This window comes from Propithecus coquereli, unplaced genomic scaffold (genome assembly GCF_000956105.1).
Source record: "Propithecus coquereli isolate 6110/MARCELLA unplaced genomic scaffold, Pcoq_1.0 Scaffold59, whole genome shotgun sequence".
Classification (NCBI taxonomy): domain Eukaryota; kingdom Metazoa; phylum Chordata; class Mammalia; order Primates; family Indriidae; genus Propithecus; species Propithecus coquereli.
Window position 1 is genome coordinate 2,478,859 of NW_012151840.1, and position 13,946 is coordinate 2,492,804.

Sequence of the window (13,946 nt, forward strand, 5' to 3'; positions counted from 1 at the left end):
TGTATATAAAGATGAATCTCCAAGCAAAGGGTTTATTTAGGAATAATATACAAGAATTAGAATTGCAATTTGAAGCACACAAATGAAGGTAGACCTTAAGTGTGTCTGAACAACATAGGGAAAGCCTAGGGTTTTACTGGGCAAAAGAGGAAGGTTATGTAAGTTGTTTTGAAAGAAAGGTCATTCATGCAATTCTGATTGGAGAGTGGCAGCAGTTACTAGGTAATATTTAGTTTTATTAAAGCTGCAGTTAAGTCTTTGTGGTTTTTAGGTTGAATTGCAAAAGCAGTTCCTGGATCAGGGACCTGGATGCCTTTTCCAATGGCCTCCCAAATCCATTGTAGTTTGGTATGACATAAATGACTCTATTTTGTATAATCAACTTTCATTCCCCACCCACAGTCACACCAGCAGAAGCCCTTTGGGGAGCTTCAACTTCCATCCCCACCTAACAGTGTTAAGGTGTCCTTCCCTCCACCTCCTTCCACTGGCATAGTGTCAAAGGAAGTCTAGGAGAGTCAGGACTTTTATCAATACCCAGCAGTAATGTGGACATCCCACCGCGATGTTACTGGAAACCACTTTAAGAGTTGGAACTCACCATTCCTAAGGAGTAATGAGCAGCCTCCCCTTCCCACAACACACAGGTGTCAGTGGAGGGAAAGTAGGGAATTTGTAATTTTACCTCCAGTTGGCAGTAAGGAAGCAGCTTTACCTCTTCCCCTGCTGGAGTAGTTTTAGAAAAAGCCAGCTAAAATAGAAGGTTTGTGTAAAATCCATAATGTCATAATACTACAGAAGTGTTTAAGTTTGAATTTAAAATCATATGCCATACCAAGAACCGGGGAGAACTAAAACTATATCAAAGAAACAATATATGCCAACACTAAGATGTTCTAATTATATGACAGATTTTAAAGCAGTTGTGATAAAACTACTTTTAATGAGGCTGGGCGAAGGTGGCTCACATCTGTAATCCGAGCACTTTGGGAGACCAAAGCATGAAGATCTCTTGAGCCCAGGAGTTTGAGACCAGCCTGGGCAACAACGAGAACCCCATCTCTACAAAAAATATTAAAAATTAGCTCAGCATGTTGGCACATGCCTGTGGTCCCAGCTACTGGGAGGCTGAGGCAGGAGGATCGCTTGAGCCCAGGAGCTTGAGGTTGCCGTGAGTTAGGCTGACACCATGGCAATGTAGCCCAGGCAACAGAGTGAGACTCTGTCTCAAAAAAAAAAAAAAAAAAAGTATGCCTATATAGGGCACTTACCATGAATGGAGCTTGCAGGACTGGAAGTTGCTCTGGGTGAGTCAGTGAGTGAGTAGTGATTGTGAAGGCCTAGGATATTACTGAACACTATCGTTGACTTTAGAAACACTGCATACTTTGGCTACACTAAATTTATTTTTAATATTTCTTCAGTAATCTTTGCTTACTGTACCTTTTTTACTTCATAAACTTTTTTTTAACTTATTGACTGTTTTGTAATAACTTAGCTTAAAACACAAACACGTTGTTCAGCTGCACAAAAAATTTTCTTTAAGTCTTTATTCTATAAGCTTTATTCTATTATATTTTTAAATTTTTTGTTTTTTTATATTTTTAAAGTTTTTTGTTAAAAACTAAGACACACACACACATTAGCCTAGGCCTATACTGGATCAAGATCGTCAATATCACTGTCTTCCACCTCCACATTTTGTTCCACTGGAAGGTCTTCAGGGTCAGTAATATGCATGAAGCTGTCATCTCCTGTGATAACAATGCCTTGTTCTGGAAGGCCTCCTGAAAGACCTGCCGGAGGCTGTTTTACACTTAAGTTTTTTTTAAATGAGTAGGAGTATACTATAATATAATGATGAAAAGCATAGTATAGGAAATACATAAAGCAGTAACATACTAGTCATTTATTATCAAGTATTATGTACTGTACATAATTATACCTGCTATACTTTTACATGACTGGCAGTGAAGGAGGTTTGTTTATACCAGCATCCCCACAAACTGGTGGTTTGAGTAATGCATTACACCAACTAGGAGGAAGTTTTCAGGTCCATTATAGTCTTTTTTTTTTTTTTTTGAGACAGGTCTTGCTCTGTTGCCCGGACTAGAGTGCCATGGCGTCAGCCTAGCTCACAGCAACCTCAAACTCCTGGGCTCAAGCAATCCTTCTGTCTCAGCCTCCTGAGTAGCTGGGACTACAGGCATGTGCCACCATGCCCGGCTAATTTTTTCTATATATTTTTAGTTGTCCGATTAATTTTTTCTATTTTTAGTAGAGACGGGGTCTCGTTCTTGCTCAGGCTGGTCTCGAACTCCTGAGCTCAAACAATCCGCCCGCCTCGGCCTCCCAAAGTGCTAGGATTACAGGCGTGAGCCACTGCACCCGGCCATTTTTCTATATATTTTTAATTGTCCGGCTAATTTCTTTGTATTTTTTTAGAAGAGACGGGGTCTTGCACTTCCTCAGGCTGGTCTTGAACTCCTGACCTCAAGTAATCCTCCCTCTTCAGCCTACCAGAGTGCTAGGATTACAGCTCCATTATAGTCTTAATGGGACAACCATCACAATGTATGTTCCCTCGTTGACCAAAACATCTTTATGCAGCACATGAGTATAAGAATGTCATTCTTTTTTAAGGCTGAATAATATTCATATATATAAACACACACAAACATACATTTTGTTTGTCCATTTGTCTGCTGATGGACATTTTTGTTGTTTTCACCTTTTTTTTTTTGAGGCAGAGTCTCACTCTCTTGCCTGGGGCGAGTGCCATGGCGTCAGCCTAGCTCACTGCAACCTCAAACTCCTGGGCTCAAGCAATCCTACTGTCTCAGCCTCCTGAGTAGCTGGGACCACAGGCACGCGCCACCATGCCTGGCTAATTTTTTCTACATATATTTTTAGCTGTCCAATTAATTTCTTTCCATTTTTTGGTAGAGACGGGGTCTCGCTCTTGCTCAGGCTGGTCTCGAACTCCTGAGCTCAGAACGATCTGCCCGCCTCGGCCTCCCAGAGTGTTTTCACCTTTTGACAGTTGTGAATAATACTGCTGTGAACATTGGTTTATAATTTTCTGTTAGAGATTCTACTTTCAGTTCTTTTGTGTATATACCCAGAAGTGGGATTTCTGGGTCATGTAAGTCTACATTTAATTTTTTGGAAGCTACCATACTGTTTTCCACATTGGCTATACCATTTTACATCCCCACCAGCAATTCACAAGTGTTTGAATTTCTCTACACATTTGCCAAGACTTGTTATTTTCTGGGTTTTTTAAAAAATAATAACCAACCTAAGCAGTGTGAGGTAGTATAATATCTCATTATGGTTTTGATTTGCATTTCCCTGATGATTCATGCTGTTGAGCATCTTTTCATATACTTTTTGGCCATTTGTAAATCTTCTTTGGAGAAATGTCTTTCAGGTGCTTTGCCCATTCGTGAATTAGGTGTTTTTTTTTTGGTCTTGAGCTTTAGGAGTACTTTGTATTAATATATTCTGGATAATAATGCCTTCTCAGATACGTGATATGTACGTAGGACAGTATTTTTATGACGTGATGAGCCAAAATGCATAAAAGCTAAAGGAAAAGATTTGTAAATGTAATTGCATTACCCCATATTGGACAGAGCAGCTCCAGTAATCGGTGTTAAATGTGGTTCTTAACAGCTATGTTAGAGGTATAGATTCATTGATTGATTGATTGATAGAGTCTTGCTCTGTTGCCTGGGTTAGAGTGCCATGGCGTCATCATAGCTCACAAAAACCTCAGACTCCTGGGCTCAAGCAATCCTCCTGCCTCAGCCTCCCAAGTAACTGGGACTACAGGTATCCACCACCACGCCCTGCTAATTTTTTCTATTTTTAGTTGCCCAGGTAATTTCTTTCTATTTTTAGTAGAGACAGGGGTCTCGCTCTTGCTGAGGCTGGTATCGAACTCCTGACTCAAGCGATCCTCCTGCCTCGGCCTCCCAGAATGCTAGGATAACAAGTGTGAGCCACCACGCCTGGCCAGAGGTACTGATTTTAAGTAAGGTTTAGGAGGCAAAGGGCATAACTTGGTAGAGAGGTTTCATTATTTTTTTTTTTTTTTGAGACAGAGTCTCACTGTGTTGCCCGGGCTAGAGTGCTGTGGCGACAGCCTGGCTCACAGCAACCTCAAACTCCTGGACTCACGTGATCCTTCTGCCTCAGCCTCCTGAGTAGCTGGGACATGCGCCACCATGCCTGGCTAATTTTTTCTATTATTTTTAGTTGTCCGATTAATTTCTTTCCAATTTTAGTAGAGACAGGGTCTCGCTCTTGCTCAGGCTGGTCTCGAACTCCTGAGCTCAAACAATCCGCCCGCCTCGGCCTCCCAGAGAGCTAGGATTACAGGCGTGAGCCACCATGCCTGGCCAAGAGGTTTCATTATTAAGTAGGAGCAATGACAGATGAAAATGTAAAAGCAAGAAGGAGCAAGTTGTGTTTAAGAAATTGCGCTCAAGAAGAGTAAATTTCAGGAAACAGTTGATGATGTTTAAAAGTGTTAAATGAGTACAATAAGTGGAATACTGTGAAGCTGTACCATGGGATATATACTTTTCATCCATTTATTCAGCAAATATTTATTCAGTACTCTTTGATCTGGCAGTTTTCTAGATGCTTGGGGTACATCAGTAAACACAAAGTGAAGATCATTGCCTTTTTGCAGATTACTTTCTTCTATTGGAGCGTTAAAATCATAATACCTCAATCTTTCTGGGTCTCGCCTATTTTTCCTCAGCCCGAAAAAAACCAGAAACTTGAATTCTACTAATGTTTTGTTTAGTGAATTTTTGTTTTTGTTTTTTTGTAGAAACAGGGTTTTACTACATTGCCTGGGCTGGTCTCAAACTACTTGCCTTAAGGGATCCTCCCACCTTGGCCTCCGAAAGCACTGGGATTACAAGCATGACAACCCACACTTGGCTATTTAGTGAAATTTGAACAGTTTTATCTTGGTGCCTTTGTTCATTATTTATAACCCATTCAACAGCATGAATTTCGTTTAAACACTACCACTTTCAAAGAACTGCTACTACAGCTTTTCTTTGGGGAATATAGGAAGGACTTACACAGAATAACAAAGCATTTAAATATTACATATTAGTAGAATGATATTTAATTGAGTACTCAGATTATTAAACTGAGCCTTTTCTGATGGAAGTCGCTATATTGTAAAAAAATCCAAGTTTTTGACATTTTAGGATATCCTCTCAGAATAGGAAAGAAGCAAGGTCATTGAGTACCTTCCTCCCCTTTGGTTTCCTCATTTGCTTAGGTACCTTACAATGGAGTGATTTTGTGGAGATTTTTCCACCTCTACAACCTTTTATTTCCCCTTTATATTAGGTCATGAAATATGAAATGTCTGATTTTTGAATCAAAAGTTCAGTGTATTATATCTCAGAAAAGAAGCAGTACAATTAAAATACGTGCCTAAACTATTGACACAGTTTGCCATTTTTACAGTAGCTTGCTTGTGCCAGCAGTGAGGAAGCCTAGAGAGCGAGTGGCAATGAAATCATGAAAGGCGTTTTCCACAGCTTGTTGAGAATTGAGTATTTTTCCATGCAAGAAGTGGTCCAAAGCCTGGAAGAAGTGTTAGTCAGTTGGTGCAAGGTCTGGTGAATATGGTGGATGACAGTTTCTGAGTCCACCTTCTGTAGTTTGAGCAGTATTGTTTTTTGTGACATGCGGTCTTGCAAGAGGATTTGCCTGTCTCTGTTGACCAGTTTTAGCTGCTTAATCTCAAGCATCCTCCTCATTTCATCCAATTGGTTGCAGTAGACATCTGCTGGAATCGATTGATCAAATTGCATGAAGCTGTAGTGTATAATACCAGCAGTGGACCACCAGACAGACACCATTATCTTTTTTTGATGAGTATTCGGTTTTGGACTGTGTTTCGGCACTTCATCTTTATCCAACAACCATTGTGCCGAGCGCTTATGATTGTCAAAAAGAATCCATTTTTCATGACATATAACAATATGGCGTAGCAATGGTTCGCCTTTATGTTGTGACAGCAAAGAAAGGCAAGCTTCCAGATGATTTCTCTTCTGATGCTCATTTAATTCATGCGGTATCCAGCTTCTTTACCTTACCCATTTGTTTCAAATGGTCCAATATCATTGGAATAGTGGTGTCAAACCTTGCTGCTAATTCACAGGTAGGTTGAGATAGATTCATTCCACTACAGCTTTCAGCTCATCATTATCCACCTTGGTCTCAGGTCACCCACATGGCTCATTTTCAAGATTAAAATCACCAGAATTAGGCCAGGAGCGGTGGCTCATGCCTATAATCCTAGCACTCTGGGCAGCCAAGTCAAGAGGATTGCTTGAGCTCAGGAGTTCGAGACCAACCTGAGCAAGAGTGAGACTCTGTCTCTACTATAAATAGAAAGAAATTAGCCAAACAACTGAAAATAGAAAAAATTAGCCAGGCATGGTGGCATACGCCTGTAGTCCCAGCTACCCGGGAGGATGAGGCAGGAGGATCGCTTGAGCCCAGGAATTTGAGGTTGCTGTGAGCTAGGCTGACGCCATGGCACTCTAGCCAGGGCAAGAGAGTGAGACTGTCTCAAAAAAAAAGAAAGAAAATCACTGGAATGGAACTTCTCAAACCATCCACATACTGTGCATTCATTAGCCACATCCTTCCCAAACACTTACTTGATATTTTGAGCTGTCTGTGCTGCATCGGTTCCCTGATGGAACTCATATTCACAAATAACATGCATTTTTGACTTACCCGTGGTTTCACAGAATTGCTCTAAAAAATAAATTTTGAAAGATAATCACAAGCCAAAACATACACGTGCATTTGACAGAATGAGGATGTACCTTCACAATTTAAAAAAAAAAAAAAATTAAGCAAGCATCAAAGTGAATGTCAAGAGAGATCAACTGTCAAACTTAGTACTTAAGGAAATCAGATATTCCATACTTAATAACCTAATACTAGGATTTATTTTGGGAATGAAAATCAGCATGGACTTTCCTCTTATAGATTTCAAAATCAGCGCAAGCTCAGAGAACCTGTAATCCCTTCCTTAAAATGACTTTGATTCCATAAATTCAATTTTATTTAAAAGGAAGATATAAAGAATTTCCTTGTCCTTCTGTAGTGATCTGTGGCAGAACTATGTCAACACTTACTACCATTACCACAAGAAAAATCTTCAAAAGATTTGATTTTCAGATAGAAGGTGATTTTCTTTTCATTTTTTAAGTGGATTAGCTGAAGAATTGATTTGTCCAAATGAGGGGATCCTGAGAAGGGTCCCCCTGGGTTATCATCTCCAGCTGAAGTTAATCAAGGAAATCTCTTTAGGTGGCTCTCACTTCTAAGAAGTGAATTACTTGGCTCTGGTTTTAGAAATGTTTGAGGAAAGGAATACAGACCCATCATTTTTTCCCAGCTCTCAGTATATGGATTAGATAGAGAGAAGGGATACAAATAATGCCAGGAAAAACTTTGTAACAACTAGGTACTAGGAAAACTCAAGATACTACTAGGCTATGGGAAAAATTGTGTCTTTGAGGTTAGTTGGAATTAATATAGAAGCTTTCTTTCATAGGAGGAGAGAGAAAAAGTATTCTTTTAAAAAATTCAGAACTTTCTGTCTTCTCTTTCATTCTTTTATACTCTCTTCTCTAGAGAAAACACCTATTGCTGGCAAAGAAAGAAGTTAACAGTTTTCATTAAGGAAATTTGTCCTATCTTCTGAAGACCAGCCTTGACTTCTTTAAAAGATTATATTTACCTTAATTATTATTAAGAACCATTGAGTATATACTCATTGTCAAAAAAAATCTTTAAGAAAGAAATACAGTAAAAAATAAACAAACAAGGCTGGGCTCAGTGGCTCATGCCTGTAATCCTAGCACTTGGGGAGGCCAAGGCGGGACAATTGCTTGAGCTCAGGAGTTCGAGACCAGCCTGAGCAAAAGTGAGACCCCCATCTCTACTAAAAACAGAAAAATTAGCTGTGCGTGGTGGCATGCATCTGTAGTCCCAGCTACTCGAGAGGGTGAGGCAGGAGGATCCCTTAAGCCCAGGAGTTTGAGGTTGCAGTGAGCTACAATGACACCACTGCACTCTACCCAGAGGAACAGAGTGAGACTCTGTCCAAAAAAAAATCTTTAAATAAAGAAGGCTGTGAATAAAAGAAGCATCCCTATCCCCAAATATATATTAGTTTAGCATATACTCTTTCAGACTTTTTCCTAAACATATATATAGCTGTTTTTTCCAACTCTTTATTAAGTAATTTTTCGTCATGCAGAAAATTTGAAAAAATTATACAGTGAACATACAATATTCCAACACCTAGATTCTGTCATTAACATTTTACATTATTTGATTTATCTGTATCCGTCTATCCATTACTGTATACATGTGTTAATCCACCTTCTTTTTGGATGTACTCCAAAGTAAATTACAGACACTGATATACTTCCCCTAAATATTTTAGCATACATACCTGAACCTAGGTCTCAATATTTGTTTACAGGCTTTTATTTTGACATAAATTTACCATCAATAAAATGCAAAAATCTTAAATGTATATTTGTTGAGTTTTTAAAAATGCATATGCCTGTCCAACTCAAATTCTTCTCAATAGAATTATTAATACCATCACCTCAGAAAGTTCCCTCATGTCCCTTCCCGGTCAGTCCCTACCATGTATAACTAATTTCTTTCTAATATTTATAAAAATGAGCTCATGCTATAATACTTTGGAGAACATATTCTATTTCCATATGAGTATGTATATACCTCATTTCATTTTAATAGCTACATAGTATTTTATTAATTGTATGTATCAAAATTTGTTTCCCCATTGATCTTTAATTGTTTCTACTTTTTCATTACAGACTTCATAGTTACACATTTACCATTGGTTCCCTGTCAACAAGTGAATTCTAGTCTTTTATCAGCTATAACCCCAATGTTATTACATTACATTACTTCCAGATGTGATTTACTCCTAGATATACCTGTAATCTAAGCTGCTGTATTATCAGTTTTGTTCAGTCAGTAAACTCATTACACATTACGTGTTAAAATAACATTTTTACCAAAAAGATTTATGAGAATATTGACTTTATTTTACATTTTTGCAAATCTCTTTAATGCCTGGCTTAATAAAAGACAGCCGGATTTTCTTATCTGTTTTTGTTTTTCAATCTGTTATGATGTTATTTTGGTTTAAGAAGATGAAGAAATCTGACCTCTCACAGATATGTAGTTAGAAGAGAAAAAATATTTTAATAAGGATTTCAGATAAATGTGGGTATTCTTTTTCTGATAATGTATCAAAAGTATAAATGCAAACATTGATGAAAGATTAGTTGCAATGTGGAATCTGAAATCAGTGAGCTTTTTGTCCTCAGTTACATTAAAATCCATTGGTCTCTTACAACTTGAATGGATCTTTTAACCATATGTGATTTTATGGCTTCATGCATTGATCACTTAAAAATACTGATTCAGGCTGGGTGCCGTGGTTTATAATCCCAGCACTTTGAGAAGCCAAGGCAGTAGGATCACTTGAGACCAGAAATTCAAGGTTACAGTGAGCTATGATTGGGCTACTGCACTCCAGCTTGAGTGACCCTAGTCCCTGACTCTAAAAAAATACTGACTCACTGAATTATGTAGCGCTTCCATTCCCTACATGTATCTAAAAAAAATTCACGTTAATATCACCACTGATTCCATAAGAAAAATCTGAATGTTGGAAAACTAAAAAGCTCACAGTAGTGGGCACAAGTTTTCCAAAATTCCAGTGTTCACTTAACGTTCAAATTTTATCATTGATAATAAATATTGTCAGTTGTTTCTTTTTTTACTTTTTTCACTTTTTCTCTGTTTTTGTTCGTTAGCTTTTTTTTTTTTTTTTTAACACTAAAGAACTCTGACCAGAAGTCACTTGTGTTTCTTGAAGTGACAGATTCACATTGCTTATTTTCAGTACCCATGTCAGAATAACCATAGTTTGGCAATTGTTCTTACAAGTAAAGATGATGTTCCATGAACAAAGCAAATAGTACAGTTGGTCATACAAATATTTTTATTATATAAGTTCCTCTTGAGATAACCATCCGTATGCTGCAGAAATGCCTTATGCATACATCCATTACACCATGTAGAATATTAAAAATCTGAACCTGTGGGTAAAGATTTAATATAATTTTTACTTTTTCATCAAAAACATTCTTCAGTTATACTGTTTGCTTTTTTTTTCCCCAAGTATGTGATGGGGAAAGATACAAAGATTCCTACTATAGTTTGTGCCACTGCCTTGATTCACATACTACAGTTCTAGCAGTTTTATCCACCATTGCTTTTACACTATTAGTGCAAATATCAGCATAATGAAAGAGGCATATAACAACTTTATAGTCTTACTAAAATAGTTTTAACCTCTGGATCCCCTTAAGTCAGCAGAGCATGCTGAGAACTGCGGGTCTAGAGACAAATAACAGGGCAAATAAGCATATAACAAAGAAAACTGTAAGTCCTACAACAAAAAAGTTAAGCATCCTAGGGGCTGAGAGGACAGAAAGCTCTCAGTAAGGAAGTTGGAGAGGCCTTTTTAAGAAAAGGGGATTTGGGCTGGGCTTGGTGGCTAACATCTGTAATCCTAGCACTCTGGGAGGCTGAGGTGGGAGGATTGCTTGAGGTCAGGAGTTCGAGACCAGCCTGAGCAAGAGTGAGACGCAGTCTCTACTAAAAATAGAAAAAATTAGCCAGGCACGGTGGCATGCTACAGTAGTCCCAGCTACTTGGGAGACAGAAGGATTGCTTGAGCCCCGGTGTTTGAGGTTGCTGTGAGCTATAATATGATGCCACTGAACTAGCCTGGGCAACAGAGTGAGACTATCTCAAAAAGAAAAGGGGATTTGAAATTTGCTTTTATATGTAGTATTTCAATAGATAGGAAAAAACGTTAATAAAACATAAATTTTTGTGGAAAAATTCTAATTATTTCAATGCAGGAATTTCCCATTTTTGTAGTCAGCCTTAGATTATGTGTAATAGTGAAAGAGAGCAGGTGCCAGATACTCTATGGTTAATAATTTTAATGATCAAAAAATCTTTTGTATTCAGTTAGAAATTGGTAATAATTTTGCTATGTTTGTTTTATGTAGACTACTATTAAAACTAAAATATATCTTTAGCATATATCACATAGACTATGGGGAAAAAGAGTAGCTACAATTAAAAATTCATGGTGGAAAAATTCTTAAAAACTAAATCTTTAAATTTCTAGTCAGTGCATATTAGTTCTTGTGGCTATTTTACCCCTTGTATGCATGAATATCATTAGAATAGGTGTTGAAATTGATAGTGTTTTTTGTTTCAGGAAAGTATCTAAGACAAAAGAGAATTGACTTCCAGCTTCCTTATGACATCCTTTGGCAGTGGAAACACAATCAGGTACAAAGAGCCTGTTTTACCAGGTTTCATTTTTAAGTGGTAAAGGGAGGGGGGATGGGAATGCAGGTCTTTCTCTGCCTCCTTGTTAACAATGTTTTTATCTTAGGAAGTATTGAGAGGTATCCCAGTGAAGGTTAGAGACTAAGAAAAATGAATTTGCATCCATATTTAATGTGACCTGTTTGCCCTTACTCATACTGCAAAATAGCAGTAAGTTCCTGCTTCCCTAGGCAAGCTTCTGTTGTTATTCTGGACTTTTATTTTGGTAGCAAAGATTCTGCTTTATAAGAATCCTATTTGATGCAGGTCTCAGGAGAATTTAGATGTGCTGCCAGCAGCACTAAGAAATTTCAGGCTTTATTTTTGTTGGCTCCTTATCAGTTTGGAATTTTTCACATACAAAAGAGATTCTTCTACTGAAGGAAGCAGGAAAATGTTTAACACTCTTGTACTTTTAAAAGATCTTTAGAAAAATTAGCCAGGCGTGGTGGTGCATGCCTGTAGTCCCAGCTACTCGGAAGGCTGAGGAAGGAGGATCACTTGAACCCAGGAGTTTCAGGTTGCAGTGAGTTATGATGACGCCACTGTACTCCAGCCTGGGCAACACAGTGACACCCTGTCCCAAGAAAAATAAATTAAAAGTGTTAAATATATTGGCAACTAAAAATAGGAAGATCTTATTTATCTCTCTTCCCTAATCGAAAAGTTTCCCCCAGTGATTTTTGTATTAGGTTATAGTCCTTAGGCCCCATATCGAGAACACTTGTTGGGAAATAGAAGGAGTCATATAAATGAGATGAACAGGCTCCTGAGTTTTGCCAAAATGTCATCAAACATTAATTTTGGAAAGCCAAAAACAATTGACATTCTCCTCTGCATTCTCTTCTGTGATGGCCTCTCTTGAAATCTGAGTATTAATATGTTAAATATTTGTATCAGAGTTTTTGACAAAAAAGGGACGTTGCTTTGAACATAACGACTGAAAGACGATGGTGGTATTGTTCCAATCAATTAATAAACAATCTAGCTTAGTCCAAGTTGCTAGTTTTTGTGTGTGTGCTGTGCTCTATGGCAAAATGCTGGCCAACTGACTCCCTGTGGTCTAAAGCATTCTTTTTTTTTTTTCTTTTTCCCTAGTGCCTTCTTGATTATAATGTGAGAGCTCCATTTTTCCTGCCTGCCCTCTCCCCTTTATTCACTAAATTAATTGCCTTAATTAAAATGTGAAATGTGTTTCCTACAATTCCCAGCCTGAAAAGCCAGGGTACTTTTATGTTTTTAATTTTATACGGGCAGGGCAAAGGCAATACATGTAACCTAAACATTTGTACCCGCCCCCTGTAATATTCTGAAATTAAAAAAAAAAAAAAGTAGCTGATCATGATGATGTGAGCCTGTAGTCCCAGCTCCTTGGGAGACTGAGTCAGGAGGATCACTTGAGCCCAGGAATTTGAGGTTGCAGTGAGCTGTGACTGTGCCACTGCACTCTAGCCTGGATGACAGAGTGAGACCCTGTCTCAAAAATATATAAATAAATAAAAATTTAAAAAACAAAACAAAAATTTATATACCTACCCAGACCGTCGAAATAAGCCCTGTTTACGTCTTCCTTTCTTTCAATAGAGGCAAATAAAAATCTTAATTTGTCCAAATGAATAGATTGGTCTCCAGGGTGATTTTCATTTAACTCTAACAACATGCTAAAGCAACATAATTCTATTTCTATAAACTATTCCTTCTGTTGAATCTTATTCTCTCTCACCTTTTTTTGCAGAGTAAAAAGTGATCACACCAAGATTTTCCCTCAAACATATTCAACCCAGAAAGTCTAGTAAATATTTCATATGGGCCAGGCGTGGTGGCTCATGCCTGTAATCCTAATACTCTGGGAGGCTGAGGTGGGAGGATCACTTGAGCTCAGGAGTTAGAGACCAGCCTGAGCAAGAGTGAGACCCCATCTCTACTCAAAATAGAAAAAAATTAGCCGGGCGTTGTGGCATGCGCCTGTATTCCCAGCTACTCGGGAGGCTGAGGCAGGAGAATCACTTGAGTCCTGGAGCTTGAGGTTGCTGTGAGCTAGGATGACATCATGGCTCTCTAGCTCAGGCTAGAGGGAGATTCTGTCTCAAAAAAAAAAAAATCCGGCTGGGCATGGTGGCTCACACCTGTAATCCTAGCACTCTGGGAGGACGAGGCGGCGGTCAGATCATTTGAGCTCAGGAATTCGAAACCAGCCTGAGCAAGAGCGAGACCCTATCTCTACAAAATAGAAAGAAATTGGCTGGACAACTAAAAATATATAGAAAAAATTAGCCGGGCATGGTGGCACGTGCCTGTAGTCCCAGCTGCTCGGGAGGCTGAGGCAGAAGGATAACTTGAGCCCAGGAGTTTGAGGTTGCTGTGAGCTAGGCTGATGCCACGGCGCTCTAGCCCGGGCAACACAGTGAGACTCTGTCTCAAAA

General features: G+C 38.5%; 1 protein-coding gene across 1 annotated transcript in view; it reads left to right on the forward strand.

Moving 5' to 3' along the window:
* Nucleotides 1-13,946, forward strand: part of ASH1L (ash1 (absent, small, or homeotic)-like (Drosophila)) — a 215,715-nt gene that overhangs the window by 166,859 nt on the left and 34,910 nt on the right. The window contains exon 8 of the mRNA XM_012658674.1: nt 11,411-11,484. Coding sequence (XP_012514128.1) covers nt 11,411-11,484 — 74 coding nt within the window. The remainder of the gene's footprint in view (nt 1-11,410; nt 11,485-13,946) is intronic.